General features: G+C 37.1%; 1 protein-coding gene across 37 annotated transcripts in view; it reads left to right on the forward strand.

The window, feature by feature from the left end:
- Window positions 1-13,821, forward strand: part of SOX6 (SRY-box transcription factor 6) — a 711,458-nt gene that overhangs the window by 225,277 nt on the left and 472,360 nt on the right. For 4 of the 37 annotated variants that reach the window (XM_055548501.1, XM_055548500.1, XM_055548499.1 and 1 more), the window contains exon 3: window positions 13,401-13,476. The exons of 30 other annotated variants lie outside the window; for them this stretch is intronic. In XM_055548501.1, coding sequence (XP_055404476.1) covers window positions 13,451-13,476 — 26 coding nt within the window. In that variant the 5' untranslated portion in view covers window positions 13,401-13,450. Of the gene's footprint in view, window positions 1-3,609; window positions 3,701-13,400; window positions 13,477-13,821 lie in introns of all 37 variants that reach the window. 3 more of the 37 variants (XM_055548505.1, XM_055548506.1, XM_055548510.1) reach the window with 2 other exon arrangements.

Below are 13,821 nucleotides of genomic sequence, written 5' to 3' on the forward strand. Positions count from 1 at the left end.
TAAGGTCTTCATTAGAACTATTTTGAGAACAAGTCAATGTTGTGCAAGTCTTAACCTTTAAGAGTTCTTGCAGACAATAGCACATTTGGTGTGGCAGGCACACTTAGTTGCATGAGTGGATTTCTGAGGTAGTGGATTTTGAAGTTTTATTATCTATCATTCTGAAGGATTTCTCTTTTCCTCTAATGACCTCCAACTTTGCAGCCCACATTAAATAAAATTTAAAATTAATAAAATTTCTGGGAAAAGCCTGTTTCTAGTATCCATTTCTTTCTTCTTACTATAACCTTTCTATGTGGTGATCTTGCTCTCTTTCGTCACTCACTGTCTATTTATTTCCCCTACCCAAACCTACTCACAGGATAGTATACTGTAGTGGTCACATGTGAGTGTGTGAGCGAAGTCGCTCAGTCGTGTCCAACTCTTTGCAACCCCATGGACGGTAGCCTACCAGGCTCTGCGATCCATGAGATTTTCCAGGTAAGAATACTGGAGCGGGCTGCCATTTCCTTCTCCAGGGGATCTTCCCAACCCAGGGATGGAACCCGGGTCTCCTGCATTGCAGACAGACTCTTTACCGTCTGAGGCACTAGGGAAGCCCAATACACTTTCATTGTTATTATTGTTTGGTTAAATTTAAAAATCAAATTTGTATTAAAACAATAGGGAAAAAAATATGGTTTCACATTGTTGTTCAGTCGCTCAATAGAATTTTTCTTCTTTAATCTGTGAACATGTGTTCTTGGCAGATTTTCTGCACCATCTAGGATTATTAGGATTAAAACATATTTATTCTTGAAGGATTTTCATTTATACTATAAAATTAGTTATTATTTAATAGATTTTTGCATTTGTGTTCATAAATGAGATATTTTTAATTTTCTCTTTTTATAATGTCTTCATTTTGGAATCAAGGATATCCTGACTTTATAAAATGAGTTGGAAGTCATAAACATCTTAGTGTGAAAAGAACTCATAGTATTACCTCTACTAGAGACACTCCAGTACTCTTGCCTGGAAAATTCCATGGACGGAGGAGCCTGGTAGGCTGCAGTCCCTGGGGTCGCGAAGAGTCGGACATGACTGAGCGACTTCACTTTCACTTTCCTGCATTGGAGAAGGAAATGGCAACCCACTCCAGTATTCTTGCCTGGAGAATCCCAGGGTTGGGGGAGCCTGGTGGGCTGCTATCTATGGGGTCGCACAGAGTCAGACACGACTGAAGCGACTTAGCAGCAGCAGCAGCAGCAGAGACATTTAAGTTTAAACTCTAAGTAGGAGGAAAAATATTTTATTCTTAAAATGTTTTTAAACATCAACCTAAGATAGCTGCTTTTTGGTGGAAAGGGTTGTGAATTTGTGGGGGAATTTGAGGATAGAGAAAACGCTGATGAAGCATGGAAGTTGCCTGTGTAGTCTGTGTCATAGCAGTGCAGTTACTTTGGTGTTTGTCTCTGAATATTTTTGGCAGACCTGTGGGGTGATCAGTGGGATAAGAGGAGAGCAGGTTGATGACATTGATTAGGGAATACATTATCAGAGAATGCTTACCTGAACATTAAAAAGTCTCCCAAACCAAAGGTGGAGCTGAACATGACTGAGATTTAAATACATTCCACTTGGTCTATTTATGTCCTTCAGTTCAGTTCAGTTCAGTCGCTCAGTCGTGTCTGACTCTGCGACCCCATGAATTGCAGCACGGCAGGCCTCCCTGTCCATCACCAACTCCCGGAGTTCACTGAGACTCACATCCATCGAGTCGGTGATGCCGTCCAGCCATCTCATCCTCTGTCGTCCCCTTCTCCTCCTGCCCCCAATCCCTCCCAGCATCAAAGTCTTTTCCAATGAGTCAACTCTTCGTAAGAGGTGGCCAAAGTATTGGAGTTTCAGCTTTAGCATCATTCCTTCCAAAGAACACCTAGGACTGATCCTTAGTGCCCTTTAATAGGCAAAGTGATAGAGCTTCTCTTTCAGGCCCCACAATTACCCCATTGGTTGCATTAAGCCGTTTATGACATCTTTCTTCCTCCAAGTTTCTCCTTGGAGTTAATTTTAGTCAGATTTTTATCTCTGTAAAAAAGTCTGAAAAGTTAGGTGTGGCTCCACATATAATTCGATCTATGTTTCATCTCATTTTATCCTATGAAAACAATTCAACACAAATGTTAAAAACTCCCAAGTCTGGGCTTTCTGAATATCTGGTATGACTACTGATGCAGTTTCTTACAAAAGAGGTGCTTACTTTCTTCTGTCCTTATCTATTCTTCTACCTGTATCACAATTTAATTAAACAGAGCTTTTGAGCACTTACTGTATACCAGGTACTAGATATTCAAAGATTATGTTCTTAAGGAGTTCAAGCTTTCCTTTTTCATCCTTGTTTTCTAGGGCTCTTTCCTTTTCTGATATTGAGTTGCTTTTGTTTTTTTCTTTTTGCCTTTCTGTCAAAACAAAGAGACTTTAAAAGGAACTTTTGAGTTAAACTCAAGCTGCTTCTATTGAGAAGAATTAGTACAGCTCTCTGAACTTGGGCCTATTGTTTATTTAGAACCCAGTGTTAATGAGGGCACAATGCTTGTCTTGATTCTTATATGGACCCTATTAGCTTTGCTCTGTTCCATGGCCTTGGATCACTGCTATAATGATTAATACTTGCTGAAGACCAGGTGAGAAGATTTGGTTGATCAAAACATTAGAAAACCAGTGCAAACTGCATTCTTGCAGGGTATCATCCTTGTTTATAAAAGACAAATGATAATTGAGGGCATCACTTTTAAATAAAATTTTTACTGAAATGAGTTGTACAGGAATGTGGAAAAACAAAAGGGGATTAAAAGGCATTTTATTATGCTATTTTTTTTCCTGTTCTTCATTAATTCTGTAATTCTTAGGCTAGTTTTCTCCATGTCATTTAGTTTCCTTTTTAATATCTTTGGATCCAAGATTGAGCTCTGCTGGCCTTTCTTTCTTTCTTGTTCTTTGGGTGTTAGCGCCAGCATCGGCAGCACTCATTGTCAGGGCTGGCTTGAATGAAGGAATGGCTGAAGGCTCCTTTTGGAGACCCATTTCACTGGTTATTTTAATTGCTTACAGGGATAATTGTTGAGTGATGCTATATAGGATTGTATCTCCTTTGCCACAGGGGTTAGGAATTCTGCCCGGTAATCACTCCTTCTTCTAATGGACAACTGTTTCTGCGTGGAAAGACTGGTAACTGGGTCTAGGTATCTCCCTAGAACTATGTGTAAGGCCCCTGCCATATTAACTATGGGAAATTTATGTAGCCACCATGAATACTTCATTGATTTTTTGCTTCATACAGCCAGAAATAGAGAATTTGTAGAATTTAAAATTAGTTTCTTAATCATCTTATCCTAGGATATACTCTGTCATATAGCCCTGTGAGAGCAAAGATTTTCTTTGCTTTCCTTTTTCACAGTCAGAGAAATTAGAAAAATAATAGGGATATGAGTGCTAAAGGGTCTGGCTTCAGGAAATTTTTTTTTTTTTTTAAAGCACTGCTATTGTGGCTATGTCTGCTGTGCTGAAGGACTCTGATATACTGTATGCTGATATTCTGTGAAGTGGAACATTTATGCTTTCTGACAGGTAGTGAAGAAAATTCTGGGTCCAGCATCCACTAGATATTTCCTCAGACTTATCTGCTTCTCTGGATGGAAGTGAGGCTTCTGAGATAGAGGTTTGTAGTTTCGAAACTTTTTATCAAAGAATAACTGAGTCACAACAAGTTGGTAAGCAAAAATAAATGGTGAAGGTCATATTTTAGAATTAACTTTTTAATTTTTAAGTTGAAAATCAATGGATATAAGTGAGGTGAGGTTGTTAATTGTTTTAAAATGTTTATGTCACTTATGGAAATAAAAATATCAGTTTTGAGTAGCCATCTAGACTAAATTAGTTAAAAAGGAACAAAGCAGGAACTTCTACTTAAGAATTTTGGGAATCATCAAAATGACCTGGACTTCTTTGCTAAGATAGATTGTCTTAAAGGCCCCAATTCTTCTTAATCCTTCTTTGTATCTGTGACCTTTGCCATGAGACTCGAGAGTGCCCTTTCTACTCTGGATAGGGCATTCTGTCTCACCTCTTGCTTCTGGGATCCATCACTTAACTTACATTGGCCGACTGCATGTTAGTAAATGTGATGCAAGTAGAGGTTTGCAAAAAGCACTTGTGCATTTCTATTTACACTCTTGTCCTTGTCTGTCCACAAGAGAGGAGAAAGCTTGGGCCAATATGCTGAAGGATGAGATATATAGAGTGGAGTCACAATACTCTAGTTGTCCTATCAAAGGCCATTCTAGGCCAGCCAAAAGCCAGCCAATTGTAAGACATGTTGGTGAGCTCAGTTAAAGCCAGAAGAAATACCCAGCTAGTCCTCAAACACATGAACTAAACAATGCTTTTATTAAGCCTCTGAGTTTCGGGGTGGTTTGAACCTGCAACATTCTTGTGGCTATAGAGAAGTGAAACAACCTCAGGTGGTTTTAGAGACTCAACTGACCAAATGTCACAGATGATCCTGAGATTCTTCTTCTTGTTGCTCTAAAAACAATATATGTTTCATGTTGATTTCAAGAAATTAGTAGATCCAGCCACTCAGTGATACTTGGGTAAGATTTGATTTAAGGTGGAATATGTTTTCTTGGCAGGTTGATTTTTGGAACTCTGGAAATAACCCCTCCTCCAAGAATGTTTTGTTGTTTAGTTGCTAAGTCGTGTCTGACTCTTTGTGACCTCATGAACTGTCACCTGCCAGTCTCCTCTGTCCATGGGATTTCCCAGACAAGAATACTGGAATGGATTGCCATTTCCTTCTCCAGGGGATCATTCCAACCCAGTAATTGAATCTGTGTCTCCTGCTTGGCAGGTGGATTTTTTTTTTTTTTTAACCACTGAGCCACCTGGGAAGCCCCACCTGATGTATATATTCAGCTAATTTTTGTTAGACTTACAGGGGCACAGAATCATTCAGTCCATAAAGAAAGACAAGGCAGAAAATGAAAGTAGTACAAATAATTGAGTTAAATTCATATGATAAGAAACACAAATGCCAATATATCCTTTTTCCAGAGCAAATTTTGACTAGAGGGAAGGGTGGTGGTGGGTGGAGTAAGTAAAACAGGGGAAGTATGAGGCTAGGAAAAGGAAAACTGGATTTACCTTGGATCATTTAGAGACAGTGTAGTATAAAAGTAAATGTGATTGAAGACTGAGCTTTAAAACCTTAACTCCCATTTTTATACTTTGTAAGTGCAATATATTAGAGTAGGGGAAAGATCTGAGGAAAAGAGCAAAGAGATAGTGTTGTTAGGGGCATGGTAGTTTAATTCTTTGTGCTTTGAAATCAAAAGACTATTGTCTTTTCTATTTTCAGACTCTTTATATAGTATTGCTATTTCATTCACTTTCTTTTGTGGTAGAAAGAAGTCTGCTTTTTAGTGAATATATAAAAAGTAGCTGACTGAGAATCAGAGGCGCCTGGACCAAGGCAGGGCGTTACTGAACACATCTTAACAGTTATGACCCTGCATTCATCTGGACCTGTACTCAGAGAAGGGGTGCTGCTGCATGGGGGATCTGTACTTGGTTAATTCATCATATTACTTGGAAAGGTCCTTATTATTTTGCACAGCAGTGTGGTCACCTGGTGGTAGGTCATTAGCATTTTAGTCTTATTTTCTGCACAACAATGTACAACATGCTAATTAGAGGATTCTGAAAGCTAAGTAACCTGTTTTAAAATCAGACATTTTAATTTGCAGCTTTAATGGCTGTTTTTATAATAACTGGCTTTATTGGGGGTAAAAGCACTTCTCCTGTTCCACTAGCAAGGCAGAGTATAACAGAAGCTGACAAAATTAAAAACCTCATAATGCGACCTTTGCCTGGGATAAAAGGCTGTTTCATAACAATTTCCTTTTGTTCTTTGTTTAAGCCATTACTCTAAAAGGAGCCTCCGATTAATCTAAGTAAATGCATCATTACAGTACTAATCCATGTCCTTCTGTCAGTGTCTGTTTTAATTAAATAAGAAATGCTAGCAGAAAGATATCACGCACAAAGCTGTGATTGGAGAAAGCAGCACTGGTTGATCAGGGAAAGATTAAAAAGGGCTTTACTGTTTTGTCCATTTGCATAGCTCCAGATGCCACAGTGTTTCAGGTTGAAAGAAAACTTACAAAAGAGTTTAACACATTTCACTCTTATAGATTTAAAATAATGGGATTTACCAATGAAATTCTAATCATCCAATTTATCACATGTTAGACATTCCAAAGCAAGGAGCAGAACAGCTTGGGGTGTGTCTTTTAAACCTTTTATGCAGTGTTGTGTTGTATCTGTGAAAACATACCTGCCCAATTTGCATGTGTTTCTTCTTATTTTGGGTGACATTGATGGTGAAACCTGATTGTGGATATATACAATGTGATTTTCCCCCTCTTTTTATAGTATCTTGCAACTTCTAACCTATGCTTTTTTTTTTTTTTTTTAATGGTTTTCCATTGATAATATGTTAGGAATTTGGGTACTTAATTGGCTGTTAACAATGAAAAGTAAGTTTAATAAACACTTACAAAATGCATGTATCTAGTTATTATTGCTACACTGAAATGCAGAAACTCTCCTTAGCAGTAGAGTTGCAGAATTCCCGTGGTGAGGGCTTTCTTCATATACGGGCCATTATTTGATGTAATGAAAAGAGAAAGTGTGCAACAGTGAGATTGTTAATTAATTTAGCCTAACAAGATGAAGATAAATGAAGCAAAGAACAGATTGAATGAAGAAAGAGGTCTTATTTACAATCTAATACATTTTTATATAATGCAGATCTCACCTGTTAAAAAAACAAACAGACCCCATCTCAAATCCCTACTCACAAAAAAATATACTCCCTCCCACCACAATTCAACCCTAAAATCCTGACCTGACTTTATAGAAAACATGTACTGTGACTCCCATTTCGAAGACACTTTTACAGTGTGTAAACAGCGCTTTTCTACTGCTATGAATTTTACACTAGTTAACCTTTAACTTCAGTATTTTTTTTTCCTTGCTATAGAACTGGGATGACCATAAGAATAATTATCCAGAAACCTTCGTATTTCTTCTTCTCCATGTTATCTATCCTGAGACACCTTGGCACGGTTATTTAATAATCATTTTATTTTAATGCTTTTTTTTTTTTTTTTTTTACCAAAGGAAAGAAGCCCAAAAGTGAGGGGGAAAAGGAGCTGTGAGCCTTTTTACGTGTGCTTGAATCTGTAGCGATTGTGCTGAATTCCTAAATTAGCATTATTTTTAAGTCTTTCTTCAGAGATTAATGAGCTTTATCCAGTATTTGACCTTTTATCATTCTTGCTTTCTGCTCAGAAGTACTTCCTTCCTTCCTACAGTAGCTAGAAAAGACTGTCTCTTATCTTACGTTACTGTAGGCAGTGGTAACAGGGCTCTCTACAAATGGTGTTATTATGGTCACTATGTTTTTATCTCAGGGGTCACGAACAAATCCATGCAACTGCTTCTAAGGATTTCAATAAATAGGACTTTTTATCCAGACAATCGCCTTTTATGTTACTTTTAAACAAAACTACTAGTCCATCAAGAGTTTCAAAAGAAAACAATTCTACAGAGTGCCGGTATGGCCGCACAGACCAATCATCATGGCACCCATTCTCCAGTCCTTTATTTTTCAAGTCCACAACAATAGGTTGTTGATTCAATGGACAAGACCAGAACAATTAAGTTCTCTGTTTAGCAGCAGTGCAGCATTTTAATGCCCTTCTCTAATAATGGTCTCATTATTGTTATTCTAAGACTGGGCCTCAGGAGGAGGAATATTTGCTGGAGGTACGTCATTATTTTGCAAATTTCGATTAGCTCATCATGTTGTCTGTAGTGTGAAAATCGTAGCTAATTAGGGCAGCCAGTTAGACTACCAGCTTTTGAGCTTATGAGTTAAAAGGTAGCATACTTGATAGGCCAGTGATGTGAAAAAGGTGGTAAAAAGGAGGATTAGAGCAGTTGCCTTAGTAACTCCAACTTCCATCTGTGAGGGAACAATGGACTTGTGTTTCTCCCCCACCTTGGTGTAAAAATTGGTTTTGTTTTGAAAGGACAGGGTTCTTTTTATGACAATCTGGAATTCAGCCCAACTGAGTGTAGTTTTAGTTGTTAGGAGAGACCATTGGGGATAGGAAAGATGAAAGGTCATGGTGAGCTTCAAGGACATGAAAGGTTGTTGTCTCATGTAACAATGGTAGATTGTTTTTTTTTTTTCCCTAATATTTCTAGCCAGCCCCTAAGTCAGGTGATGGAACAAATACCTACAGTTTAGTCAGGTGAAACAGGAAAGGGAGGGGGAAGGAAAGGAGAAAAATGGGGTAAGAAAGAGTTCGTACTTTGTTTTTAAAAAAGGGGGAGGGGTAACTTCAATTTGCTTTTATTAAACGAAGTGATATTTCTCTGTCACTGTCTCTGAGATTCCAGTGTGCTTTGGATGATTTGCCTCTGTGGGCCATCACATCTCTGGGAAGCTCTCCAATGTGTTAGAAAATGTGATTTAAGCTTTCTTCCTGAACTCCCAAGAGGACTAGTGATGCGATACTTAACAGTAAATTTAGTTGTTGTAGCTTTCTCACATTATTGGTGTTCTTAAAAGGTTTTCCTTCAAAATGCACACTGAATAAAATGAATGATAAATATGAAAGAATTTGTTTCACCACTCTACAGGGTTTTATCATAAATTCTATGACTTTCATCACAGAAAGTTTACAGGAAACTGTTTAGATGTTGCTGCAATAGCAGCACAATTTTTTCTCTCTGTTCATAAGAAAATGCCACAATTTTAAGAGCTATTGGAGGTTTTGTATTAAGAGGAGGTGATAAGGATTGAATATGGTGCTATTTCTTTAAAAGCCTGAAAACCAAATCACTCTCTCTGGATTTAAAATGCCTTTATTACAGCAAAATAAGTGTCTTCTGTTTCTCTTTCATATCAGTATTAAAACATTTGGTATGTGTGCTTATATGGGAGCTCCTGTTTGTGTATATGTGTGTGTGTGTGTGTGTGTTTAGAATCAGAAAGAGTATGGGAATACTAAGTTTTTAAGCAGAAAGATCATCTTTTGATGATCAAAGGAACCTTCATATTTCTCCCTCTCTATTGTCCCCAAACAACCCTTGTGTAATTGAAGCTGGACTTGGTCCAGGGGGCTAGGGAGATTTTCAGATTCTTTGAATCCCAGGTCTTTGTTTTTTTACTTTTTCTAGCCAACTGTCCTTATTGCTGTAGCTTTTCTTTTTCTGAGAAGCTGCGTTCATGTAATTTATTGTAAATACTTCATAGACTTGAAATAATAGCATCATGAAATTGTGGCGTTTAAGGGCTTTTGAGATCATCTAGTTCAATTCTTGTATTTGCAAAATAAGAAAAGTGAGAGCAGAATGTTGAAATGACTCGCCCAAGGTAACTCAACTAGCTGAGGTAGACAAATAGATGCCATTTGCTATACTATTTAAATATTAAAAATTTGAAATCAAAGGAAGAATGGAGAAACATTGTAGGAACATACTGAACTTTCCTTGTCTGTTAGTGGTTGAGGGAAATTGAAATAAGGCTAACATCAGGGGATGACGGTGGTGAGGTTACAATTCAGATCACATTTTTCTTTTGTAACTTTTAAAGCTCCATTGTAAATAAATGAAACTTTTTTTTCCTGATAGCCACCACCCCCCAAAGAAAACCCGAGTATAAGTGGGGAGAGATGTACCCTAAAGCTCTAGCATAGCGTTCAGAAACTGTGAACGTTCTTGATCCAAGCACGGTGTGAAATACTTTATACACATTATTATAATTTAGACTTTAAACACTTTTTCTTTCCAGAGTGGCAAATTAGTTAACTGTTCTGTATTTTAGTTTTTGGAGCTATAGAAAGGAACCTGATATTATTCAACTGTATTAGATGTTGTGAGACATAAGTGAGTAAATGATTGAAAAATGCAGTATACATTGAAATTATATGAGTGAAAATTTGTGCTTTTTCTGAACAGATATCCTGAGGCAAATATAAACCATAATATTTAGATCAGTGTATATGTTGTATTTTATTTTTGGAACAGATTAGAATATGTTCAGAAAACTTGGACTATAAAAACATAAAGGATAAATAAAATAACCTGTTATTTCATCTTATTATTTCATAATTAAAAATATACTCCCTAGTAACATTTTGGTATATTTCATTTCAGTCTTTTATCTATGTGTGTATGAGAAGAAAGGACATGTGTAGCTTGTTTACTGTCCTCTCTTTGATGCCCAGAACAGTATGTGGCTCAGAGTAGGTACTTGAAAAATAGTTGTTGGGGAAGGTAAAAAAAAAAAAGCAAAATAGCATCATACTGTATATACATTTTTTTAATTAAAAAATAATTTAATTGGATTTTGCCATGTCTTCCAAAATGTGATTTTTTCATGACCATATCATATACCATGGTTGTACCACAGTTTGTTTTACCATTAAATTATTGATCTCCAACTTTTCACTATTATAATGTGGAAGTTAATTTATAAGGATGTCTTTCATTTATTATTCAAATGGTAAAAATTTTAAATTGATGATAAAAATCCTTTAGGATCATGCTGCTGCTGCTAAGTCGCTTCAGTCGTGTCCAACTCTATGCGACCCCAAAGACGGCAGCCCACCAGGTTCTCCCATCCCTGGGATTCTCCAGGCAAGAACACTGGAGTGGGTTGCCATTTCCTTCTCCAATGCATGAAAGAGAAAAGTGAAAGTGAAGTCGCTCAGTCGTGTCCAACTCCTAGCGACCCCATGGACTGCAACCTACCAGGCTCCTCTGTCAGTGGGATTTTCCAGGCAAGAGTACTGGAGTGGGGTGCCATTTAGGATCATAGAGCCCCCACCAAACCCCATCACTTCTTTCAAGTCCTAGGTTATATGTTATCTTCTCTTTCCAGGTCAACCTTGACCATCCTGTTTTAAAGCCCTCCAAACATTTAGCTCCCTAAGCATGTCTGTTTTTTTAAATAGCCTTTATCAACTTTTAACATACAATACAATTTGTACATCTGTTGAATTTTCCATTTCCCCCTTATATTTCCTAGAATTTAAGCTCTAGGCAGTGGAGAATTTTTTGCTATTTCTGTCAGTTATATTCCCCAGTGTCTTGAACAGTATCCAGACCATAGTAGATGCTCAACAATATTTGTTGAATGCATTTATTGAAACTTAAAAAGATGGAAACATCTATTTTTAAAGTCAAGAATCAATCTCTTTTTTTTCACATGGGCAACTCTCATCAACTAATCTGTGCACTACTGGCCAAGGAATTCTGTTTGCTCGATGTTCAATTGTACACATTTTCCAGTTAAATTAAATCATAGCACTTGGCTGAATCTTGGATAGGCCATACTGGATACAGTCTAAATGTCTTACAACAAATGTTTTCAGCTCTTGCCACTTGAAGTCACCCTGACTTCCAGCTTTAAGGAGATAGTTCTGGATGAGAAATGTCACCAATGTCACTCCAAATGATCCTTTTCCTTGTTTAGAAGTCCTTTTGGTAAGACTTCTAAGGTTTGGGTCTGATCTGAGTAAATTCAGATTAACCTGATTACTTTTATTTTGGGATGATTTTACCTTATTCTGCTTCTGATATGGGTCCTTTTCTTGAAATTTCTTAGGGAAGACATTTTGCAAACTCCTGTTTACTTCTTTCTGCCTATATGGTTTATGTGTGCCGTGTGTACTGAGTTGCTCAGTCGTGTCCGACTCTTGCGACCCCATAGACTAGCCCGCCAGGCTTCTCTGACCATGGGATTATCCAGGCAAGAATACTGGAGTGGGTTGCCATGCCTTCCTCCAGGGGATCTTCCTGACCCAGGGATTGAACCAGGTCTCCTGCATTGCAGTCAGACTCTTTAGCAACTGAGCTACAAGGGAAGGTATTTTTATTTAAAAATAGTGTAAAACAAAAAAAAAAAATCATCATTAATGTCCTTTGTGGAAAAGTGTTAATTATATCTTTATATACTAGCACTTTATATAGCTATAATAATCCCTTACCTTTAGTGTTTATAGTTTTAAAGCTCTTTAGTAAATATGATCTTAATTATCAAAATAATCTTAGATGCACAGGGCATGTTTATTATATCCATTTAGGGACCATTGCACAGAAAAGTTTGGATACTTAATCTAAAACATAAATTTAGGAAGTGATATAGAGATCACTAGAATCCAAGTCTTCTGAGTTCTACTAGTCCAGTACTGTTTCTCTATTAGTCATTTTACCTTCTCTCCAGGTTAAATAATCATCATTTTATTGATGTTTCTTAATAGATCCCATGAAAATAAAAACAAATTATTAGAATTACACTTTTTTCCACTTTATTTTACCTTGTTTACTATTCCGATTCTCAAGGACTTTTCTTGAGTTTTCTATGGTTCTTCTTTTTCCATAGTCATTATATTTTCCTTTATTCTGACTATTAACATGGGCTTTTGTAGCAATTGTAAAGCCACTGACTTCCATGCATGTCTTTTTGCCTTTTAGCGAGTTGTTCATTTCACATCTCTAGATAAGACTAAGCATGTTCTGTTGATCATAATAGGTATCGAGCAAACTCATAGGGGTCCATTGAGATGCAAACAGCCTTGGGAGAAAGTTAGTATAGTAGACAGTGCATTAGGTAAAAGACTGGACAATGACACTATCAAGTGGAGTTCATGGATGTAGAAGAGAGGTACGAAACACAAGATTAAAGTGTTTCATGAAACAGACAAAGCAAGAAAAATCTGAGGCAAGTGGTAAGAGATTTAGGCAGCTAGGCTATGGACATCAAGTGGAGTTAAAGGACAGATTCCAGTTTCTGAGTAGTCTGCAAGTAGAGGGTTACCAAGTTCACAGAAGGGTCATGGTCTTAGATGGACTAGTGCACTCAGGTATAGCAAAACAAGTAGAATCTAGTATTGGAATGAAAGCAAAAAATCAGAGTCGAACTAGCAGCAAGTGATTAATTTCATTCTGAGTTCCAAGAGATTGGGTTGGCGTCTCTTTCGAATGAGGTCAGAAATGGTCCTAGAGCAGTGGCTCTCCAATTTTTAATATATGTAAGAATCACCTGGGGTGCTTTGGATTTCTGAAGCAGGGCCCAGGTGTGTGTATCTTTAACAAGAGCCCCAGATTTTTTTCTGTTGCCAGTATCTACTGATCACATTTGTAGAAAATTGGCATAAAGCCTGAGATGGTACTTACAGTAGGTTAAGGGACCCAGTAATCACAAATCTTGAGAGAGGAAGCATTTAGATGTTGAAAGTCAGACCTTTCTACTAAGAGAAAAATGTATCTGTTTTTCTCAGAGCTGATTTGTATTTGTCTACATGTAAGAAGGCAGAAAACTTGGGCTGATATGTACTCGACTGATACGTATGTATTGTAAGCCTATTATGTTTTTCTCCTTATGTATATTGTGTATGTTACTTGTTTATGACCTGAGTGCTTCTGTAATATCCAACATAAAGATTTATACCTTTTAGTGTAAAAAAAGTAAGGCTGATTGTTCTTTTGTACCTAATCTAAACTGTTTCTCATTTTTACTTTCAATTTGTTATCTGCATAATTGAATTTCCTCTTTTCTTTCCCGAGTCATAAATTGATTAGCATGAGTTGGGCAGACTGCTGTAATGCTAAGGGTTAACCAGAAGAGAATTACAAATGAACTATCTAGAAAGTTGATTATTAATCCAGCTAGAGAAGAAATATCCTTTTACTTAGCAAGAA

Source organism: Bubalus kerabau, chromosome 15 (genome assembly GCF_029407905.1).
Source record: "Bubalus kerabau isolate K-KA32 ecotype Philippines breed swamp buffalo chromosome 15, PCC_UOA_SB_1v2, whole genome shotgun sequence".
NCBI lineage: Eukaryota > Metazoa > Chordata > Mammalia > Artiodactyla > Bovidae > Bubalus > Bubalus kerabau.